The sequence below is a fragment of the Panthera onca genome, chromosome C2 (genome assembly GCF_046562875.1).
Source record: "Panthera onca isolate mPanOnc1 chromosome C2, mPanOnc1 haplotype 2, whole genome shotgun sequence".
NCBI lineage: Eukaryota > Metazoa > Chordata > Mammalia > Carnivora > Felidae > Panthera > Panthera onca.
The window spans coordinates 61,958,757-61,983,358 of NC_138347.1; the positions used below are offsets into that span (position 1 = coordinate 61,958,757).

The 24,602-nt window shown below is 39.6% G+C and overlaps 1 protein-coding gene across 4 annotated transcripts in view; it reads right to left on the reverse strand.

Annotated features, from left to right (window-relative positions):
* Nucleotides 1-10,613: 10,613 nt before the first annotated feature.
* LSAMP (limbic system associated membrane protein) overlaps nucleotides 10,614-24,602 on the reverse strand; it is an 889,273-nt gene continuing 875,284 nt past the window's right edge. For 3 of the 4 annotated variants that reach the window (XM_078453038.2, XM_060639945.3, XM_078453039.2), the window contains 2 exons: nucleotides 19,959-19,991; nucleotides 10,614-13,631 (listed from right to left, as the gene is read on the reverse strand). In XM_078453038.2, coding sequence (XP_078309164.1) covers nucleotides 13,534-13,631; nucleotides 19,959-19,991 — 131 coding nt within the window. In that variant the 3' untranslated portion in view covers nucleotides 10,614-13,533. The remainder of the gene's footprint in view (nucleotides 13,632-19,958; nucleotides 19,992-24,602) is intronic. The other variant, XM_060639947.3, reaches the window with a different exon arrangement.

Below are 24,602 nucleotides of genomic sequence, written 5' to 3' on the forward strand. Positions count from 1 at the left end.
CTTCTCATCATTTTGAATTAGCTTCCTTGTTATTTATGTGATAATATTTTAGGGCATATTTATTTCGAGAAGAATAACGTATTTAGCAAATGCTATATATACAGGAGGTTTTAAGTGAGACAAAATGCAGCAATTAATGCTAATGAGTCTGCTGTTAGCATGTAATATTCCTGGTGTTATAATCATGCATCACCGAACATGGGCCTCAGTTTGTTCAACAGATGCCGATCTTAATGGCCACATTCTCTTCCCATGGATAAGTTAGCTTTAGTTAAATGTACCATTAAAAATAACCATTTAAAATGTTAATGAAAACGGTGACTGTATCCACCAGGAATTTTTGTTTTAACCTCTGCTCTATTCTTATTTTCAAAGGGGTTTTGGGAAGATGAAGACCCTATTGCCTATTTACAGTGCTTTACACAGGAAAAGAGAGAGAGAGAGAGAGCAGCTCAGTTCATTACAATTAAGATCTAATGTGACCCTTTGCAGCAGCTGCAGGCTGCAGGCCTGCATCCTTAACGCTAACCACAACGGGAAACTACTGTGTTTTCATCTCTTGTTTCTTCTCAATATTAATTTAGAATGTGAGGCAGAATTAGGTAATTGGGGTCCTTGCTAGTCCAAGTAGTTAATATCCAAATATCTTGTCTTCCTGGAAGTACCATTATTTTATCACAAATTAGTATTAAAGAAGGGAAAATACCAGAATATTGCTACTTAGGTATAAGGATATGATCCTTCCAGAACAAAAGAAAGCCTAAGGCAGGTTTTTTTTTTTTTAATTGAAATATAGAGTTTGTAAAACAAAGGTTTAATAGATGCAGAGGGAGAGCTATGCATCTTTCCACATTTTACCACTGGTCATGCATGCCCTGAGACAGATTCTTTAGGTCCTAGAATGTGTCTACATGGTATGTGAGCATAGGGCAGAGAAATGTATATGTGTATGCCTATGTGTATTTAATTGGCATGACCCAGGCCTCCTCTGGGCTCATTTCTTTCTGGCTGGGCTACATAAGCCTTTAGGCCTGGCTAAATTGGTTCAGGGCAGTGTAGATGGGCCAGGCTGCTGAGAGGCAAAGAAGGGAAGGGTCAGCCAGACCTGGGGAACATGTTTCTTAAGAGCTTTTTCAAATACACAACCCAACTGTCTTGCGAGTAGGAAGTGTCTCCATTCAGGTGCTCCCAATCCTTTCTTTGGTGAATCCTCTTGGTTCTGGGAGGTTTTGTTTTCTTCTTTCTTTCAGAATTTACTGAAGTATTTATGTATCTGGGTGAATTGATGCTACTTAAAGGCTTTTCCATCTCAAGACTTGCTGATGATATAGAGCCCGGGAGTTCACATATTAAGAATAAGGCAAAAACTCAGCAATGCAAGTTACACTAATTATCTAGGACCCAGGAAAGACTAAAAGGACAGAGAGGTTTATTTAAAATCCAGGGATTTGGAATCAAAATGTTAATGCAGTAGAGGCCTGTGGATGGGGTGGAGAGGGTCCACCGACAACTGCCTGGGATCTTCTAAAGATTCTTTAGCTGGAGCTTCATGGGGCCATAACCACACCATTTCTCTTGACGTGACCAGTGTCCTTCCCCATTCCTGAGTTTCTGATCATGGTCTGTAACCAGAGTTCACTCCTTGTTGATTACCCGTAGACACTACACCAGGGAGAGTTATCACACAGAGTAATCTTTATTTGCGTCAAATAAGGAGATGGTGAAGAAGAACTTCCAAAGTGGTGACTCCCCGAGCAGGGTGAGTAGATTCTTTTTATTTAGGGTTTCGTATGCGGTACCCAGAAAGGAGAGTTTTGTCATCTTGTATAAAGGCAGGCATATTTGGAAAGCTTGCCTGCAAGAGCACCCTATGTGGTGTTAATGAAGCTTGGGCTCCTCCTCAGGAAGAGACTTTCACAGTATGATGAAGCAGAGATAACTGCCAGATAAGAAGGGGCTATGGGCATGCTCCAAGAACCCTTATAAATGGGATGGGGTTTGGGGCTTATTATCTCTGGTAAGAAATACAGCGTTTAGCTTGTTCATAGGCTGGAATCATTTCAGTTGACCTTGAGTCCAGGCTTCTGTTAAAACAGCTAGTATATATTTGTTAGTAGTGTTTGAAGACCCAATAGCTGATGAGGGAGAAACTGTTCTCTGAAAAAAATAAGGTTTAAATTTTTTGCTAGTGTTAACTTATTAACCCTATGGGTCACGATTTTAATCCTACAAAAACAATTCAAGAATGTACATTGGGTAAATCTTTACTTTTGAAACAGCACTAGGAGTTTTACCATTGATTTATTATCTCTGATATGGTTAGCTATTTCCTGGCTTGGTAGAGACTGCTAGTTTTTGCATTCCATTTGTTCTTTTAAATCCTTAACTGTTGAGGTTTTTGCATTTCTTTGTAATTCTAACACTTCCTAGGAAATTCTATGAGAAGTGTGCTTGGGCAAGAAGACCTGGTAGGGCTCTTCTCTGGTGTCCTGAAAGTTTTGTCTTGTCTTTCTTTTTCCAGGGACCCTGACTCTTTCTGCTGACAGGTCCATTTCTGGTGTTTGCTTGCACTGTTAGGAGCATCCTCTCCATGCAGACAGACTGGAGGTGGAAGTTCTTTGGACCAGTATGTCTCTAATTGGATCTGGGAGGCCAGACAGGGGCAGGCAGGGTGAGCAGGTAGAATGACACAAAGTAAAGATAACATGGCCAGTCCCAATTTCACACTACCTTATACTACAAATTGTCTTGTTTTAAAAGCCCTTGAGAAGTCACCCAGCACCTTCTCATTGAGAATGTTTGGGTCTGTAAGAAGTGACTAAGTTAGAATACTTCCCCTCTCCAGTGTTCTCAAACACAGTTCCCAAGGTTTGCTAAAGATCCTCAACAGTTTGAGATTTTGGGGCCAGGAAGTAGAGCTGACTAATGAAAGTCTACCCCAATGTGCCAGTCCAGGGAGTAGAAGAGAGTAAGTTAGCAGGGAGAGTGGAGAAAGGGCCTTTTCCTCTTCATACTGAAGACCCTTAATTCTCCAGTCTTGGGCTTACAGGCAGCAAAGTGTTCCATGTTTGTGTAACAATTGTGTGTGTGTGTGTGTGTGTGTGTGAGGGAGGGTTCTGCCTTTTGTTCCATAGACTTGAGTTTAGCAATCTTCCACCAGTGTCATGAGATTACAGTGATTGGTAGAAAAAAATCCCACATGTAGTGTATTGTTATTTTCATTGAACATAATTCAATTCTATTTTGACAAATGTTGATAAATTATTAGCCTTTCACTGTGCTAGGTCTGAAAAGATCACAAGGCTGAAAAAGTCATGGCCCTTTAATTAAGAGGTTAACCTGGGTGGCTCAAGTCGGTTGAGCATCCCACTCTTGATTTCAGCTCAGGTCATGATCCCAGGGTCATGGGATCAAGCCCTGTGTTGGGCTCCATGCTGAGTGTGGAGCCTGCTTAAGATTCTCTCTCCTCTCTCCCTCTGCCCATTTCCCCTGCTGGTGCTTCTCTCGCTCCCTAAAATAAATAAAAAAATAAATAAATAAAATAATTAAAAAAAAAAGGAGTTTAGATTCACAGACTCACCTTCTTCCCAGCTCTCAGGTGTTGCTTTGAACATGTTTTTAAATAAATGGATATAAAGGGAGTAGAAAATGGGGTATACAACAAAGAATTTCTTCTGAAGCACTCAGAAGGCAAAGCCTCCAGGTGGTATTAACTTTCTAACCCTGTAGCTTTCGTGGCTAAAAGGAAATAAAATCTCAAGCCAGTTAAGGACAATGCTATTAAAGACTCCAAATAGTTTTTTTATAAGATTGGAAATGGGAGGCATATAATAAAGACTGGCTATCCTTTGCCCCAGGTTCCTGAGAGGTAACCTTTAGTTCCTTAAAATTTTCCAAGTGGTAGGAGAGTTTCTTTGTTATTCATGTTGGGTCCCTGGAGCCACACCTGATATTTCATGCTAATGAGGTAAATTCTGATGGGCCCCTAGACAGTTTATGCCAATGAGGGATGGGGGCTGGCCATGCCACAAAGACCAGTCCTGTAGTTAGAGTACAGGGGCTTTGAGTCTTGTGGTCGTGACATCAGTCTGACCTCCTGGCAAGAGAGGGGTCCTGGAGATGGAGTTTGGCTGTTCATACAATAATTCAATCAATCGTGCCTAAGTAATGAAGCTCTAATAAAAACTCTGTGCACCAAAGCTTGGATGAGCTTATCTGGTTGGCCACACTCTGGGCATTGTCACACATCAGTATGCTGGGAGGGTAACGTGTCCTGATTCCAAAGGGGAGAGGACAAAAGAAACTTCACGTTTGGGATTCTCTCAGACTTTGCCTGAAGTGTCTCTCCTATTGGCTGGTTCCAATTTACATCCTTTTGCTATGATAAAACTGTAATCATAAAGATAATACTTCCCTGAGTTCTGTGTCATTCTAGAAATTATTAAATACAAGAGGATAGTGGGAACTGAATTTGAGGCGAGCTGATCAGAAATAAAGGTGGCTTGAGGTCCCTGAACTTGTGGCTCGCATCTGATGTGAGAGCTATTTTGTTTGAGAACTGTGTCTTTAACTTCGAGTTTGGCAAACTCATTGAAGAAGGGCATTTTTAGAGTTTTACATAAAATTAGTGGTGCCTGGGTGGCTCCGTTGGTTATGTGTCCAACTTTGGTTCAGGTCATGATCTTGTGGTCCGTGGGTTCAAGCCCCACATCGGGCTCTGTGCTGACAGCTCAGAGCCTGGAGCCTGCTTCGGATTCTGTGTCTCCCTCTCTCTCTCTGCCCCTCCCTCCCTCCCTCTCTGTCTTTCTCAAAAAATAAACGCTAAAAATTGTTTTAAGTTTATTAAAAAAATAATTTTATATAAAATTCAAATTTGGGGAGATTAGGCCCTTAAACTGTCTCTTTAAAACAGAGGGGTTGCAGGGGTTTTGTTTCTGTCTGAGACCCTTTGCTGATTATTGAAGCTGATCACTAATGCTTACTCACCCTCTCCCCAGCCACCCGCCCTGATTCTTGTTTTTTTCTGACCTATTTTGCCTACTAAGAGTCAAACTTCAGACCCTCCCCATCACCTTCCCCATGTATACAATTAGCCAATCTCACCTCTTTGGATTGTGGATTGCTTATTTCGCATTTTCTCTTGCCATCTCCTGTCTGTCCTGTGCAATGCTATAGGAATTCTATGGAGATTTGGAAGCATTTTGTGAAGGGAATAGCTCTCAGTAGGAATAGAAAACAAACTTTCTTTTTCATAAGTAGAAAAAGATAGGTGACTTTAAAAGTAATTTTATGCCTTCCACTGTTATCAGGTAGGATCTTATTAAAGTGAATCCTTAAAGATACCCCTGCTATGGAGACTTTAAAGAAAGAATATAAACTCCCTAATGGTTTTTGGGGACCATGTCCTAAGATCTCTTTCAAATCTAACAATCTGGAACTTCTTAATGCTTTGTCTGTAGCTTCCCAATGGTAATTTATATTCATTCTTATGATCCCTTAAGGGAGAAAGAGAAACCCGCAGAGAATCTCTTTGCTTAGATGAGGACAATTTTTGTAAATACCACATTCCTATCTGTGATAAAAGAGATTTGATAGCCTTCCAGTGATTCTTCAGTATTTTGTCCACCCCTTCCTCACATGACTTGCACCATCATTGGCTTCATTTCCTGTCTTATTCATGAAAACCTCCAAGGGGCAGTGCAGTCAACCACAAGATCACTGACTCAGTTCAATGAAGACACATCTCCTTTTCACGTTTATTTCATTTTGCTTTAAGATCACAGAAGAGCAGAGCATTCATACGTGTAAAGTAACAGAAGAGAGAAACAGAATTTAAATACATTTTAAAAGAAAGGAAAAAAAAGCTCTTTTTAATTTTAATTTTTTTTTTTTTTACACACACTGCGCTTTTTATTTTCCTTCACAGAGCTAGTATCCAGGGAAAAAATCCATCCAATAAACAAAAATAAACTTTGAACAAAAAGCCCAAATAAAAAATGGCCATGTGTTTGTATCATCAAGGAAAATTTCTGTTTATGTCTACAGGGCTGAAAAAAAGGAATATATTTATATATATATATATATATATTTATATGTATATAACATTGTTAATAAGGAGAATTCTAACCAAGAGCAGGATTTATACACCCTTCAGTAGAGCAGTGAGAAGGAAGGGGTGGAGGAGTGTGGGGGGAGAGAAGGTGGAGGTTTTGTCCCGTGCTTCTCTCCCCCTACATTTTTTTTCCCTTTAACCTTCCCCAATCCCAGTGTATACTTAGGGAGCAGGACCTGGCCATAATCACCAGGATGAACCATTTACATTCTCTGGTGAAGAGCAAAGACTTAGGGAAGTGGGTCCAGAAAAGGCTACAGATAGCTTAGAATTACTGCCACGTGCCATGAAGCTAACAGTTTCGTATATTTTCTTGATTTTGCAAGAAGCAGATTTTTACTCTGTGCCTGGCTTTACATAGAGAAGGCTTGTGCAGAGAAGAATGTAGCTGTAAGAGTAGATCCAGGAGCACCACTCAAATAGACACCTCTGAAACAACCATGGAAATGGGGAGTTGTCCTATGGGCAGGCCATTCATCCATTTTAAAAAGCTTCCTAAGTAGTCTAAGCACATCACATATCCTCATCTACATCAAGTGATATTAATGCTGGGAAGTCATGGATAATCCCTGGTCTTCAGTACATAAGAGACTCAGAGTCTTTCTGTTCTCCTAGGCAATGAATGAAAAGCTCCCATTGGACAGATGCTAAGTTGAGCCTCCAGGATAGTGTGGGGCTACACTTTGATGGGTTAAAACAAGTGGGCTTGTGCTGAATCCATCCAGAACATGGCACAAGAAAGCAATTCCTCATTAACCGCCTGAGAAACATCATTTCTGTATGCCTTCTTCTCAGAGAACCTTAACAGAGAACTTGCACATTTGATTCTGGCCTTCACAACAACTCTTACTATATTCAATTCTGTAACCTCCTCAAGTGTGTTTATTTTTGTCCTATTTTCAACTTGTCATCTTTAAATGGTATCGACTTGTACTTTTTAAAAATGAGGCTTATTTTCTCTCCATCTTCTTGCTTGAGTTCATAGGCTATAAAGTCAAGTTTAGGGAAAACTTTTGCCATAAGAAATTCCTTCCAAAAACAAAATGTATTGTCTTGCCTGTTTCTCACAGAACAGCCTTTTAAACCTGCCTGAGACCACATGCTTACTACCATCAGCACAAGCAAAAGTTTTCAACGACACACATTTACTGTAATGAGGCACTTGGCCCAGGATGAGAAAAAAAACTGACGTTTCCTGTCATATGCACAACATCCTCACTTGTTCCACGCATAACACTCAATCTGGTTATTTTCCTTCCTCTGAAAGGTTATTAGAAGAGAATTCAAACGTTAGATTATATAAGGAAACAACTCCAGCTATTTCAGTGCCTTCAGTATAATCTGGATGTGTCCTTTCTCTACATTGCTAAGAAGTTTTGATCAGAAGAGAATTTTAGAACCAGTCCAGGGACCCTGTATTCTAGAAGGTTTGGCTTTTGAAATGGAGATGATGGAATGATGGTTCTGAGAAAGGAAGCTGGTATAGAGGCCTACGTGGAGGTGATACACAGCTGCTTGGAATAATCAGCTGAATACATCTTATATGATTATTAAATTCTTATTCAGGATCAGAGTTTAGAGATGACAGAGGTCTTAGAGATGTCATCCAAATTCCTTACTTTCGGGATGAGAACACCAAGTCTCAGGAAGGCTAAATGGCTTGCTTGAGGTCACCTAAGCTTGTTTGTGGCCAGACCCAAGGCTACAGTCCAATTCTTTTAACTTTCTGCTTGACCTTAAAGTTGCCATTTATCTTGGGTAGAGGAGTGTAATGTTTAAGTGTAATGTTAATTTGACCTAAATTTCTTTCTATAACTGTCCATGCAGAAAGTTCATGTGATCCCCAAAGTCATCTCTTTGATGACTTTTTGTGGTTGCTCAAATTGTAGAAACTCTCTCTCTCTCTCTCTCTCTCTCTCTTAAACACATCAGACCCTTCAGAAAGACCCTTCAGAATAGGTAGGTCTATTAGATTAAGTAAAAGTAGTTATTTCCTAGGGTAACTTGGCAAGATGTTTCTCAAGGATAGAACATATTTCTTATATCCCACGATTTCTTAGAATCAAGATGGCAAAGAAGATTTCCCAATGTCTTTGCTCGATGAGAAATAAAAACAGTAATATTTTGCTCACCACGCTGTGGGTGACTTGGACTTATTTAAAGAAGCCATCTTAGATGATCGGTAAGAAGTAACAAGAAGACACTGGGAATCAATGCAACAGACACATGAGCCCTTAAAACTCCTTCCTCTTTATTTCCTCATTTCCCTTGCTTTGGGGTCAGGTGAGACAACTATGGCTGCAGTTGGGGGAAACTCCACTTAGTTCCTGTAGGAACAAAGAGGTGGCCTCCTGAGGCTTGAGCAGGATGTGAACCTTTAATAGTTCCTGTGGGTCTACTTCCTTTCGCTGAGGCAACCTTCTTGTTTGGGACATTAGTCATCCTCCTTCCCATTCTGACCTGTGAAATGCTTCAGTTTTTATTTATTTTTATTTGATTTTTTTTCTTTAAGATTCACAGATTTAGCTGAACTTGGGCACTGCATGAAAAATGAAGTTTACATCGTTTATATTATGTACATAAACTAGTGATTTACATTGATTTACACATGATTGGTGCCTAATTTATTAATCAGCACACAGTATGTAAATGCACTGAAAGGAAATCAAGATTTTAAAATAAGTTTTCCATAATATCCATAAACATTTGCACTGGTGTAAATGTTAAACCTAAACCTAACGTTAACACCAGCTTCCTTGCCAAGAGGAAAGTGATGTACGTTGCTGCGTGAAAACAAATTCTCTCTTGAATTTCAGTTGGCCACATTTGACAACACAGCTACATGCAAATGAGAATAGTTTACTTCTCTTCTGCTAGTATGCACATAAATGTAAACTCCATTTTGCATTTAGTGAGATGTTTACAGATATAATGTCAACTATGACGGAAAATTTACATCACTGGGGCAAATGTAGTCTTTAGAAGAAAAATATTTTAAGTATGTAAGAAAGAAGAAGGCTTCCTGAACTGAATTTACATTTCTTAATTTAGGGTCCTATCTCACTATTTTTGTGGTATGTTTCACATTTGTCTTCAAAATATTAATAATTTTCATAGGTCAGATATAGCACTGCACTTATATTTCTATAAAAAACGATAGTTATTGGTGACCAAGACTAAATCCAGGCAAATAAGTTATGAAGATGAAGAGAAAAATAAGGCCATGGTTAATCCCATGGAACTTGGTCCACAAACAAATTCCTTTTAAACAAATAATTACAAAGTGGAAAAAAAATGGGGCTCTCTATCTTTCTAAATGAAGCATAGCTCTCTTTTTTTGACCAGATTCAGTTCTTTTCTTCCTTTTAAGTTTAAACCATCATTCTAGATTTGTCTTATAATACATACAATATTGTAAATATAGCATCTGTAAAGATAAGATTAAAAAAAATACATACACATATATATTATTTTTCCACAAATAATTCAAGGCCTGCAAAAAACAAAAGGAGGGATTCTGGGAGACAAGTCAATAGAAACAGTCAAACCACAAACAACCTGGGGATGGAAAATGTGACTCTGGAGTAGTTAAGAAGCTAACAACTTGGTAGGTAATAACTCAAATAATTTCATGCTGAGGAGTTTAGTTTTTGTGTGCAAAGGAGGTAAGTCCATTTTTGGAGGAGAAACAGATTTTTGTTTCTCTCCCCAAGAACATGAAAATCACGAGTACTTTTACAAGGTCTCTATGAATAGCCCCAGTTGACTGAATATGTAGTAAAAAATGCCCATGGCAAGGGAGAAGTCTGTCTGACTTGGAAGAGAAGGCAAAGGTCAATAGGACATTTCTTCCCCATGAGAAAGCACAATGTTTTCCCTAAGCCTTAGTTCTTTTAAGGGCAGAGGGATTTGATGTCTCAAAACAAGTAAGACTTTCCTCCAACAAGGCAACACCTTCTGATGAACGATTGCACAGAGGATATAATTCTGCAGTTGTAAAACCTAGGATAGTTCTCATTCTTCAGGAAGTGCCCTTGGTCAAGGTCATTTCTGCATTTGTTAACTGAAGGTCGGATCTAAGGATTTTAAGAATGGTGGAGTGTCGTTTTGCATACAAAGGACATGAAAGATATTAGTCATTCAGATTAATTGATGAATTTCGCTCCTCTCATGGTATTGTTTTCAACCAGTTGGTTCTTTTCAGTGCAGGGTTTCAAGTTTTGACTACCAACGGATAAGATTCTTGAAGGGATTTATAGCAATATGATGAACTAAATTCCAAGAAGTCCCACGTTCAGACTCAATTTCTTGGTGTCAGTCCTCTGGCTCCTGCCTTTTTTCTGACCTTCCTCCAAACTATGTTCTCCTCCATTCTTCACATTGCTTAGAGACATTCTCAAACCTAGGAGATTTCTGGGGCCAATGTTTGCTCTGAAACAGGAGCCAGGACAAATGTTTTTAAATTCCCAGATCCTGCCAGAGATATATGCAAACACCACAATATTCAATAAATGTTTAATTATGTTTAATATATGTTCCATTATATTAAAACTCAGGGAACAAATGGTGCTGACAAGGCAGACATTCCTTTCAGTGGAGAATCTCCTTCCATAAAACCAAGACCTTGTCCTTATGATAGGGTGGAGACAATAAGAAATCTAGGTATATGATTAAAATGTGTCACATGCCACAAGGATCTGTTCCTGAAACTGATACTAAACTGAACTAACTCCTACTACTTTTCTTTTCTTGTATAACTTTAAATTAGCGTGAGTTCCTCTTAAGCTTCCACTTAGGGATGTGACTGGCTTTTCAATATATGGGGAACATTTATCATCAAGGATGATAAACTTATATTCCTGTACTAAGACCAAAATGTTAGAGAAATCCCCGATTGTCAATAAATTGATGCTGGATAGGAATATGGCTCACCTTCCCTATATTTTAGTAGCTACTTTCTTGGATAAGAATTTCTGTCCTATGCCAGGATCTGCCACAAATACTCTTATCCATCCTCAAGCCCAATTTGTTTGCCCTTCTGTTTCATGTCTAAGCTGCAAAATCACAAAAGAAGCCTGGTAATAAGCTTTCTAAAACAAACAATAGAATCCCCTAGAACAGATTTAAAATGTTGCTCATCAAAGAGATCATTACCTTCAAAGACAAGGCTCATTGCCAAGAGCCTTTAATTAATAAATTCTATCAGAAATTTCAAATCCTCCCATTTCTTTCCTTCCCTCTTTCCTGTCTCCTGTCTTTGCCTCTCCCTTCCTCCCTTCCTTTCTCTTTCTCTTCCTTTTTCTATTCGCAGTTAGGAAGTTTCCTGTTTTATAACATGTGACAGCTATTTTTCAGGTTCCAAAACTAGGTGAGGTACCATATTTGGCTTTTCTGAAATACATTCAGTTATGACCTCAGCAATAATCTTCTGTCTTTTCATAAGTTGAGCCACTTCCAATGCCTCCTATAGTCTAAGCGAAAGCAATGGTTGGTTTCCTGACAAAGATATTTACAGCCAGCTCTCTCTGCAAACCTTTCCTAAGAACATCCTGGCGCTGCAGTGATACCAAGCTTTGTGGTATGCATACAGTTTCTGCCTAAATTATTACAGGTTTCCCAGATCTTTTGATTAAGGAACTAACATTTCAGATGACTCTTGCTGATGTAAACTTAGACATCATATCCCCCATAGTATCTTTCAGGAACTAGAAGCCAAAAGTGAGCAGGGAAGGTGGAATATATCCCAGTGGCCTGGCCTAGGATAATGATGGACCAGTATGAACAATGGTACTGCAAACATTACCAGTGGGGCAGAAGGGAGATCGTGCAAGCCACCAAGTAAAGTATTAGCTTGCAACATCAGGACAAAAATCTGCAAAGGAGCACAAGGAATGGATTCTTTCTTGTTATGGTCAATGCTCTGTACAGAGCTCTGCCCACATCTCTGCAAGATGAGTAGGGATGTGGGCATCTGTCTACTTTTCGTGCCTTGCTCACTCTCCATATAGGAAACAATCTCTGCTCAGGGGAATCCATGGGCCAAATGCAGTGTTAGGTGAAGCTCAGGGAGGGGGCAAAACAGAGCTGCTTAGGATCTCCATGTGGCTCATCATCCTTTCATTGGGAGTTAACACTTGGAGACCTTTCTGCTTCTTGGGATTTACTCAACACATGCTACTCACTCCTGCAGCAAAGCAGGTCCAAGCCTGCAAAAAGCCAGGAAATATATGAATTCCTCAGACTCATGAAACAAGAGTGAAATCAGAAACCTTCTCTCCTAGGTCACCTCATTGACGTCACTGATTCTTTCTACTGTTTGCTCACCCCATCAATAGTAGGCACTTTCATTTACAGTGATATTCTGAGTGACTCTCGACTGGGTTCTGATGATTAGACTAGGAGGAATATGAGGTTCTGCCCTTAAAAGGGGCACAGCTTGGTGTGAATACACACTGATGTCATGTGACAGCCATGGGTGTGTGCTGGGGGGCTCTGCTCCATGCCTTCTTCTCCACCATGTCCCCCAGCAACTTGTCACAGCCGCGTCTCACAATTACAATGCGGGACAGTATCTACAGCACAATGAGTCTATGTACACATGGACCATTCCCTTGGCATGCTTTAGAGAGAGACACACACGCTCACATACTTGTATACCCACGTGAGAGCGAGAGGCTTGAGCACGCACGCACAGTGGAGAAAATTAAAATGGCACTTCCTAGCATTTGGGGCATGACTAGTGCTGGGGGGGGCTGTGAAGAGAAGCAGCAGCCAGGGGGTTCGGGGGAGGGAATAAAACGGAGTATCTGGGATGGATGTGGAGGAGATAGAACACACTGAAGGGGGAGGAAATGGTCTTAAAAGTTGGGGAGATAGTGGAGGCAGGAAAGCCAGATAAAGGCTCAACACGGATTCCAGCACGGATTCCACTGATAGTCTGAAATGGCTACAAGTCAGCTCAAATGAAAAACAGAATAAAAAGATGATGGAAATATAGACACCAAAGGCAAGACCTTAGTTTTTCTTTCCCCACAGATGAAAAAGAATGAAGGAAGGATAAAGTGTGTGTGTGTGTGTGTAGAGGGTGGTTAACATCCATCTGATACTTCTTCACTTGTCTTATTTTTACAACATCCGGGTGTCCTTAGCATGATGTAGTCTTTATGTAGAATACATTTGCATCGATATACACATATCCTTGTAGAACTTTTCCCACCCTGATTTACTGAAATTTTTATTGATGGACTTAAAATGGTTTTAAATGTATTTTCTTCTTCGTTTTCTTATTTCCCCCTCCATTTATAAACACACAAAGTTGTGAAATAAACAGTCTCCCCCCATCTTGCTCTCTCTCTCTCTCTCTGTATCCTGTGTAACGCATTTTTGTGTGTTTTTTAAATTATTTTAAAATTTTTATTCTATTAACATTTGCTGAGAAGGCAGAGCAGAGATGCTGCCAGCAGCCACAGTGGTACGGCCAGACTGATGGATCCATTTATTCCTCTCACCGACCCAGGCCCTGCAGTGCAAAAGAGAAAGAAAAGAGAAGTTACATTCAGCCCGCTCTATGTTACAGCTGACTGCTGACAGTATCAGAGGTAAGAATGGGCTGCGCCTCAAAGTCAGTGCTTGTGTACAGGCCAGGAAGGGCTCACAGTCTTTCCTAAATCCTTCTCCTTGAGTTCTAAGTATCTCAAGGGGTATCAGTGGTTGAAATACATTTGAATACAAACTACTCTTGCTGGAGAAGGCTATCGCTGATGTGTCTGCTGGTGCAGCGGGCTCCTCTTCACCCAACCTCTTCTTGCATGCTGTGCCCTGCATAGCACTGTGATGCCAGAACTCATTAAGATTCCAAGCACTGGTGAGGGTCCTTCAGCAGCCAGACACGGGCTCCTCCAGCTGATTCATCACAGGATCTCCATCAATAAAACATAGAGCCAATCCAAAACTCTCATTTCTCAGGGGGAAGCAGTAATTATTTATTTGTTAATGGGGAGGGGAACTGTTTCCAAGGAACATTTATGGCTGGATGGCACCTTAGCTGTATGCTAGAAAATAAGTCAACTCCTTGTAGAGTCTTAAGAGGTTGCAGGAGATCATCTGGTCCAAATTCTTCATGTGACACTTTAAAAACTCAAAAGCAAAAGCAACCACAAAAACCACCACCACCACCAGCAGCAAACCTAGAGAGGTTGAGAGGCAAGTCCAAACCAGAAGCAGAACTGAGATTTGAACGTGCCCAGAATTCACCCTGGAATGGCAGTCTATGTTGTTTCCCACTGTCACCCGAGTTTTCCCAACATGGATACGATTTTGGGGACGTGGGTCTGGATCTAAGAGGGAGATGGGAATGGAGAGGAAAGTGGAGGAGGGATTTGTGTAGACAGAGAGAAGAGAATTGGGGCAGAAAATGTGGGTCCCATGAGCTTGTCCCCTATGCTTTGCTTGCTCCATTTTCTCCTTTTGTATAGTTCTGTTTGTATAGATCCATTACAAGAAGAAAATCTCGGTGTTTTTCACAACAGAGATTTTTAGATTTAAGGTTGTATGCTTAGACAATGATGTTCAAAAGAGAAATCAACGTGACTAATTATGGGTCACTTTGCAGTTCTGAGGTCACATATGCAGATCAGTGTGTGTGAATGAAGGTGCATGTGAGTGTGCTGTGTGCCCATGCGTGTTTAAACCTATGATGGTTTTCAAGTGCAATAGAAGCATCCTCTGGTGTGCACATGTTTCCAAAATTGTCTACAACTATATCAGATCAGATGTAAGATAACAGGGAAAATGTTGAATTCAAGAATGTTCTAATCTGTGTTCTATATAAATAATAGCAACAACATCAACCGAACAAAACCAACAATTACACAGCACTTGTTACCAGGTACTGTCAGAAATGCTCTACCAATCTAAGCATATAACCATGCTATGAGGTAGGTATTATAATGGATCCTTTTTCACAGTGAGATAATAAGAGGCACAGAGAGGTTAAATCTACTGCACAAATTCACACAGCTGGTGAGCAGAGGAGCTGAGGCTTTTACCCGGGCAGCTGGCTCCCGTCTTTGCCCATCACCACTACAGAGTGGTTACACGGGGAAGGAGTGCCAGTGAGTCTCCTGTCAAATCAATTTTGGGTTCGTTTAAAACAAGAGCCAGAACAAACAAAACAACACGGAGGCAACCATTATCTTGGAACAAGTGATTTTCGATAGAATATTTTTTACTAGAATGTCTTCTTGAGAATATTAAAAACATTACTTAATATAAAAATATGAAGATATACAAACTGTGAACAGCATAGTTATAAAGTAAGTATAAAATAAGTATAAAATATAAAGTATAAAACATAGTATAAAATAAGATTTATTATCTGGAAAGCTATGGAAATGCAGAGTAAACAATTTAAATATTCAATCAGTCAATTCTGCAGTTTTCTGAATGACTGTAGGATCATATTAATAAAAGACACTTTTGCTACCTTCATGTTTTTCATGAGGAATTTAGGCTCAAGAAGATTATGTGCGTGCATAAAGTACCTGATGGTAATTGTTGCCCGGGCACTGGAATACAAACATTTGGAGTCTCAGCTCAATGCCTTTCCTTAACCTACCCTCCATGCCCTTCACCACCACCATTTTTGGCCTTTGTGACCTTTAAGCTCTCTCAGTGGGCACTCTCCAGGCCTTCTGGCCAGATGGCAATGCATTTCCCCATCATTTTAATTCCTCTGTATGCTTTAAATGGCATGAACTCTATGGCACATTTGTTTGGATTAGTGTTGTCAGTACAGCTTCCAAAACAGAGAAAGACTATACACAAATTGAGGCCATACAGGACTAAACAAAAATGATTTTTGTTTTGCCTTAGGGATAGGGTGAAACAGAAGGATTTTACAAAGAGTTTAATTTTGCTTATTTCCTTAATCTCATTTTTAGTGCTGCGACAGGCTAGATTATCTCTCAGACATCTTGGAGTTGAGTAGTAACTGGGGAAGTCTAAAAACCCTAGTCTTAACACTTTATTTGAAGGGCAGTAAATATTTGAGAAAGCAAAAGTTCCATCATTGAAAAACATGATATATACATATATGGACCTAAATAAACATGGTCACATATAACATTCTTGCTAATGTATGTACACACATATATATGCAGATACAAAGAGAAGTATATATGTTATGTGCGTACTCATATATACACATATGATATAATGTACACGTGTATTATTGGTCTTTTAACACATGTAATTGAGAATTGGCTGTTACTTTCACATGATAGTCTATGATATATATAGGAATCCCAGTATGACTGTGTTAATAATCTTTAATTTTATCCTTAGTAGAATTATTATTATATATTTGAAATGCATTTTGTGGATCTATTAAAGATATCTTCATCTCTATCAATTATTATTTATTAAGTGCTCTCATATAACTGTTTGATGTGCTTATATGACATGCTCTTTTCATAATTGGTTTTGAGAGTAAATAAATAGCTTGAAAAAAATGCACGGGTAAATGAATGAGAGTTGGAGAACCATCACAAGTGTGTATGCAATTATAGATATATATGACTGCATAGGAGACTACTTCAGTTAATGGCTATTTCAGGGAAGAATAATCAGCAAAATCATTAATTACATTTTAGTTCATAGTTATGAAATTTCTGCTTATTTGTGAAAATGCAAATGATAAATCTTATTTCCCACACCAGATGGCCAGGCTCAGCAAGTGCTTTTATATACTGACAGATATAATGAAAGCAAGAGTCTGTAAACATAAATTAGCCTTAAGAATAGATGAGCAAATAGAACCACAATTCAAAAATTGCTACATGTTTTTCATACAACAGACAAAAATCATGTCTTGGCAGTTAGGCACATTCTATATGTGTTTATGTATGTGTGCATACACTTATATGCGTGGTATCCCGTAAACATGCAATAAATGGTAGCATCATCATTATTGCTATTAACTGTAGAAGGTTGGATTACAGAAAGGCATGAAATACCTCTGAACCAAAGGTATTGGTTTGTGAATTGGGTCAAGGCTTTTAAAGTTTGACCTGATGGGGCAAAATTCAGCTATAGCAAGATTGAGAATCTTGAGTCAACACACCAGGTCAAGGTTCTTGACCCCAGGACAGGATGATAAGTGAGACTCTGTATCAGCGTGAATGCTGGACTGCACTTTGTCACAGCAATGTTTTTAAAAGGGAATTTGTGATTAAGGACAAGGTTGATAAAACATCCTGAAATTGCAGGATATGTGGATTTTTGGCAAGTCTCTACGATACAGATCTGATGCAGGATACTCTGCCAATTGATTTGTCTTTCAGTAAAATCTCAAAGAAAGTACAAGGTGATTTTCCAACACCTGCTTTAGAGGGCATACACTTGGAGACGCTTTATGATTCAAATCTAGCCAGTGCATTTCTGTTGCTTCTCCTGAGTACTTAGGGCTCATTTTCCTGAATGTAGGACTAGATTTATTCAAAATAATCATTCTTAAAAAATTAATCATTAATCACAGCCTCAGTAATCCTTGGGCATTCCTTTCAGCCACTAAGGCATCAAGGTCTATAATGATTTTATTCCTGTTTTCAGCCACACAAGAAAAGAAGAAAGAAGACTAGGTGAGTTTAAGTTTGAATTCTACTTGGAATTATTAAGGGCTGACCGAGTGACTGAGAATAAAACAAAAACTCAGACAAAATACAAGACAACTGTTAAGCAAAGGAGAAAAATAATCTACATCTCTCTTAGATATTATCCGGATATGCAGGCTAAGGCACTTCCCCGTCCTGGGAAGCCATGTTTAAAGGAAAGCCTGATAAGATTGACTCTGGCGCCACCTGCTCTCCACGTTCAGCCAGTACAGCTTCCTCTGGGTGAATGAATTGAGGGATTAAAGTTTATAATCTCCAGGCTGGAGACTTGAAGAGGGGATATACTGATGTTTAATTTTTTTTTTTTTAATTTTTTTTTTTTAACGTTTATTTATTTTTGAGACAGAGAGAGACACAGCATGAACGGGGGAGGGGTAGAGAGAGAGAGGGAGACACAGAATCGGAAGCAGGCTCCAGGCTCTGAGCCATCAGCCCAGAGCCCGACGCGGGGCTCGAACTCGCGAACTCGCGGATCGTGACCTGAGCCGAAGTCGGACGCTCAACCGACTGAGCCACCCAGGCGCCCCCTGATGTTTAATTTGAACAGTGTACCTTAGAATTAAATTTGGGCTTCTCCTACAAGTGAGTCTTGGATAAGCCTGAAGTATTTTCACAGTAATGTCCATCACGTCTTTTCCATCACAACAGCATCAAATATTTTGGCATGCAAAATTTTGAAATTTTAGGCTAATGCTTAGAATCCCTTTGGGTGACACTAGGAATTTATCTCAATGGTCTTTGAAATAAAACCCTATGCCCAATTTCTCCATCCATACCAACCCCCTGAGGAATCATATGTTCATTCCATTAACACTAACCACTTAAAATTCAAATGTAATTGATAATCATGGCATTGGGGAAAGAATAAGGTCTGAAGGGGACAGGAGTTTACACTTTCTTGCACCAAATGATCTTGGTACAATGTATGTACTTCTGATGTCCTCTTCCCTGCTGCCTTCTGTGAAGATTTGTTAGAGCTGGCCACACACAAGGTGCTGAACCTTTCCTGGGAGTAAGCAACAAAGGCTCCATAATTTTTAATGTTTATTTATTTTTGAGAGAGAGAGAGAGAGAGAGACAGAGAGAGAGAGAGAGAGACAGAGTGTGAGCAGGGGAGAGGCAGAGAGAGAGGGAGACACAGAATCCAAAGCAGGCTCTGGGCTCTGAGTTGTCAGCACAGAGCCCAATTCAGGGCTCGAACTCACAAACCATGAGATCATGACCTGAGCCAAAGTCAGACGCTCAGCTGACTGAGCCACTCAAGTTCCCCAAAGGGCCCATAATTTCTGTGGCTGTTGGTCACTAGTAGGGTCTAAGTCCCACAATAATAGGCTTTCACTATTGAGAAGGACCTTGGCTATCTCATAGCCTTTGAGACTCAGAGAAGAAAACATTTTCAGGTGAGACAATTACCAATCCAAGTGAGTGGTCATGAGAACTTAAGAAGGGTAATGTCTGGCCATGCAGCTTTCTCTGTGACTCTGGTCTGGGGATAGACTCTGTAAGGATTTCTGTTGGATTTCTAAGGAGGGTGCCTCAGAATTGGTAATTGTTTGCATTTCATGAAGCTTTAACTTGATTGCATTGTCTTTGTAGGGAGACCTGGGTGATTTTTGTGCCATGAGGCTGGCTGATGGAGGCATGTGGAGTAGTTCCTGGGAGACTGCAGCAGTCTGGGTGTACTGAAGAAAGGGGAGGTTATCTGAAGACCTGGGAGAACACTGAGGCAGGAGAGAATATTAAGTGTTCAAGAGCTTCATATTAGGAAACACTATTTCCTTTAGCAATGTATCCATTTTAATAGCCAACAAGACACAGTAAAGTAGGCTCTATATTTTTTCTGAGAGCCCAGTCATTGGACAGTGAACATTGCCAAAAGTGCAGATCTGCAAGAATTAACCACGGCCACACATGAAAAGTGGGAGAGGGAATAACTTGTTCAGTTCCAGAGATTTAAAAATGAATAGCTATCAAGAGCAATATAGGGGTTATGGGCTTTTTGTGAACGAGAAAGTTTGCAATTTGGGAAACATAGTGGCAAATACGTTATGAAAATTATCACAAATTATTGAGATGAAATGAACTCAAGTGTATAAGACCCCAATATATGGCTATGAAATCTTAATTTTAACATATAGAAGATATTCTTTAACATATAGAAATAAGAGCCATACCTTTTTGCTTGAAGTGCACGGTGGTGCCAATTTCTAAAAAAGAAACATTTAACAAAACAAAAAACAGATAAAAATTTTTTTTTTTTATCAACTGAAAATAAGCACAAAGGTAAGCTGGTACTCTCCACTGAAAGGAGAATGGGACAAAAGGTAGAAAGAACATTCTAATAGAAACACATACTGGTAGAGATTGAAAGAAAGGCTCATGGAAAGAGATTGTTTTGTTGGAACAAACGTGCAGTCGGAGGTGGCAAAAACAATTTCCAACTACAAATATTTGATGTTACATGTTATGTGTATAGACAAGTACAAGAACTCTGACAATGGCAGGTAAAAGTACTCTTGACTGCAACTTAATGGAACGATGGAATGTGTCCAGCCTCCAATCCCATCCTGGCATTTTGTCCCTGGTTGGTTCCTTTCAGGCCAATTGACCTTCACATTTTTCTTCTAACTAAATCCATTCCAACTTTAGAACTTGTGCACATGCTGTTTCTTCTGCTTGGAATGTTTCTCCCCCAGATCTCTGCATGGCCCAGGCAGTCACTTCATTCAGATTTCTGCTGAAATGACCCAACTCGGGAAGGACTTCTCCCATCACCTTCTCAAAATGGTACCCTCTGTCACTTTCCATTCTTTTACCCTGATTTATTAATGTTATTAACACTTATCCCTACTTGGTATCATTGTACACATTTCCTTATTTGCTTGGTTAGAGTTTATCTCCTCCACTAGAATATATGTTCCATGAAGGCAGAAGCAGTGTATGTCTTGTCAATTATTGTATCCCTGTGCCTGCATTAGAGTCTGACATGCAGTATGTGTGCAATAAATACTTGTTGAATGTGTAAATCTCAGGGTTGGAAGAGCTCATACAAGTCAAATACTTGAATTCCCTTTTGACTATCTTTATCAACTAAACTAGAATACTGTTTGATCTTTAGAAGTAAATATGGAAAATTTCCATAGGATACCACGTTGACTCACAGGACCAACTGAATGGTTAATTAGATACAGGAGTCCAAACCATGGCTGTGGGATATGGATTGTCTTCTCTGAAGATCAGGATGTAGCCCTGCACCCCTCAATGACACGCTTTCATGAAGGAAGTAAATTGACTGAACTCTGAAGCTAAAGAGAGCCTTTTGAACTGGACATCCATTTACCTCATTTTCCTGCTTAAAACTTTTTCATGCTTTCTTGTGTCTTCCAGGATAAGGACCCAAATCCTTAGCATGGCATCTAGGACTCTACCCCTTCATCTCTCCAGCCTCATCAATGTCTGTCATCTCTGCATCTTAGCCCACATGCCTTCCTTCATCCTCCAGGGTATAATGTTTTTTTCTGTTGTAGGGCTGATGGCCCAATGTTATCACTACTAGAAATCCCACTTCTCCTGTAGAATTCATTTATAACTTCCACAGGGAAGGCTTCCTTAGTCCCCTTAGTAAAATTCAGTCCCCTTTTTTATAAGCTCTGCTCTCCTTCATCACACTCATCTCAGTTTTAATTTTAAATTCATTTGTCTGAGGTTTTGAGTAATGCTTGTCTTCATCACTGGACTGTGAGTTCCATGGAGCAGGGGCTGTCTCTGCTACTGTCCCTTGTTGTAGTCTAGCCGATGCATGAAGGCACTCTGCATGCACAATGGGCCAAAACAGATTTAGAATTACTGAAATATGAGAAAAATAAATATATGCCAGGCAACCTCCTAATAGAGTCTCTGTTAAAACAACAGAGAGTCTGAGTAGCTAAATTATTACCCGATTTAACACAAAGGGGTCAGAACTATAGAATTAGGTCTTCACGGTTCCTTGGGGTTCAGTGCAGTCTATTTCCTTCACAGATTTTCCATTTGTTTATCCAAAGGAGGTCACAAGGAGAAGTCCTCAAACAGCATACTGTTTTCTGGTTTTCTTATGATGGCTATAAGAAGGGCACAATTTTCCTAGAGTCTGAGATCTTGAAAATGTTTGGCTACAATTCAGCATTAGTGAAACTAGTATAAGCCAGGCTGCTCCTAACAGCAAGCTGTGTCTACGTGTAAGAACGGCTTTCCTAAACTCGTCAGATGTGGGTGGAGGGATCCTAGTGTGAATGTTCTTTTGTATTATGATCGCTGGTGGACCTCCAGATGTACTTCTGAAGATGCTCAAAGCTATTGGCACCTGTCTTTCTGTCTTTGAAGAGTTAGTCTATTACTTGCACAAGTAATTGAAGTCTTCTGTATGGAAGCCCATACAGAAGGATGTAGAGAGAATTCTGCCCCTCTCCTAGCAGAATCCAGGAACTGTTGTCATTTTTACTCCAGAAGTGAAGCTAGATTCCATCAAGATATTAAGACAGTAGTCTCTACCTGTTGACCACACTGATCATCTGACCACTGATGTTTCAATTGTGTATTAAACATACTGCCACCAATTTTTCTAATATTCTTTGAAATAAATGCTTTGGCTTAAAAATTGTTGAAGAGGCACTGTAGAGAATGTACTTAATATAATGTGAGAAAACTGAGGCCCAGAGAGGCTAATTGGTTACCCAGGCTCACATAGAACAGAGCTGAGACTGAAATCCAGGGCTCCCACTTCTCCAGCCATAACCCTGTCCCTTATTCTACAATTTCCCTCTGGTACTTTTGTGAAGGCAAGGCTATGTAACTATATAGCCTATATAACTCTAGGTTTATCATAGGATATTTACATGACTCACTCCCGACTGGGGACAGTTTGGCTCTGCTCTTGTGCAAAGTGAACTTCCCTTCTTTCTTTGGTCAAGCCTTCTAGTTTCTCATTCTTTAGAATTTGTAAGTATGCTGCAAGGTCATAGAGTGATTGCTTCTTGCCCAAAGAGGCCTAGATCCCTAATGGAGCCATCTTTATATAAAGAACACTTGGTTCCCCCTGCTCTATCCCTGATCCACAGGCCTTCTGGGATAATTCCAAGCAACTGTTCAGGAGCCTGGGTGGGCAGGAAGACCAACAGTCCTGCTCAAGCTAGAAAATATCACTAAACCTCTCTGTGCCTCAGTTTCATTATCTGTAAAATAAATTTAATTAACATGCTCCTTATAAATTTGTGCTATGGGTTAGATAAATTAATTATCATACTGTACTTGGAATGCTGCCAGATACATAGTAAGAGTTATTGTTATCAGATTTGTGGTAAAATCCCTTCTAGGGAGGACTTTCAGTGAAAGTTTGGTGGAAAAGAGAGAAATATATCTTAACAAGTAGGCCATGCCAGTGCAGATTCAAAGAACAACAACAACAAAAGTCTACTGCACCAATACGGATGAACAAAACATTAACAGGTGTTAGCACACTGCAGTGATAGGGAAGCAGAATGACTAGGCAGCGTGTTGGTCTGGAGAACTCCAGCGATATGCCTGGTTAACCAGTCAGTGACTCAGGCCTGGATAAGAGTCTACATGTCCTAAATATTTCTCTTAGGGATCAGAAACTCCCCTACTAATTGAAAAGAGTTATTAAAAGAAGGATTTGAAAACGTTGCTCCAATATTATACTCTATGAAGAAAAGCTCACAAAAAATCAGATAAAAAATATGCATTTGCTTGAAACACCTTTAAAAAGCAAACCAGCTTACCAATTAAATTTTAGGAAGCACTCCCTATTGCAATAGATAAACTGGTTTGTGAAATGCTAATGATCTTAAGACTTGGAATTCCATTTATCTTTAGGAAAAGAGAACAGAGTGCTTATTCTGTACTATTATTTCTTATTCATCCTCTTCTGTTGGAATAGAACCTTCCTTTTTGAGGAGCAAAACCCTGCACGTTTTGAGCCTGGCACTTTGAAATCCTGGTTGTGTGCTGCCATCTTGTGGTAATATAAAGACATATTCCTATGTTCTGCCTAAAGGCATTGCCTTTGTCCACCAGGTGGCAGTAGTGGGAAAAATTAAAAACTTTATCACTCAGAGCCAGCATGAAAGGTTACATTTCAAAAAGGAGTATTTCTTATTCTTACGGAAGAGAAAAAAAAATATTTTTTTTTGTTGTCCTTAACAACTGAAAATGATTCTTCTTTTTGTAGTGCTAAGGTGATTCCAAATTCTTAAGTAAAACTGCCTTGACGGGCATATTATTTCTGTAGGGATTCCCTGGAGACACTCATTAGAATACACTTGAAACCTATGATTTTTATACCTTTCAGGAAAACATCTTACCACACATCGACCCTGCTTTAGCAAATACACTTAACAAGTAAGCATGACAACGCAGGTACAAAGAATAAAATAAAAAGATAAATCTACTGCAGCAATACAATGGACAAAACTTTGGGGGAGTTTAGTACAGAGAAGGTTCTAGAATTCTCTGGAAGCATTATTGCTACATGCTTAGACTTTAGCTCTGGCTGATGGAGTACAAGGAGACCGTGGGGGGAAAGAATTTAATACTAGAGAAGGCAAGTGTTATGACACATTTATTTATGCTCATCCGTCTTTGACTTTTAATTTTCAGATTTTTAAAAAGTTTATTTATTTATTTTGAGAGAAAGGAAGAGAGATCGAGCAGGGGAAGGGCAGAGACAGAGGGAGAGAGAGAATCCCAAGCAGTCTGTGTGCTGTCAGTGCAGAGGCCAACATAGGACTCGAACTCACGTGGGGCTTGAACTCATGAACCCT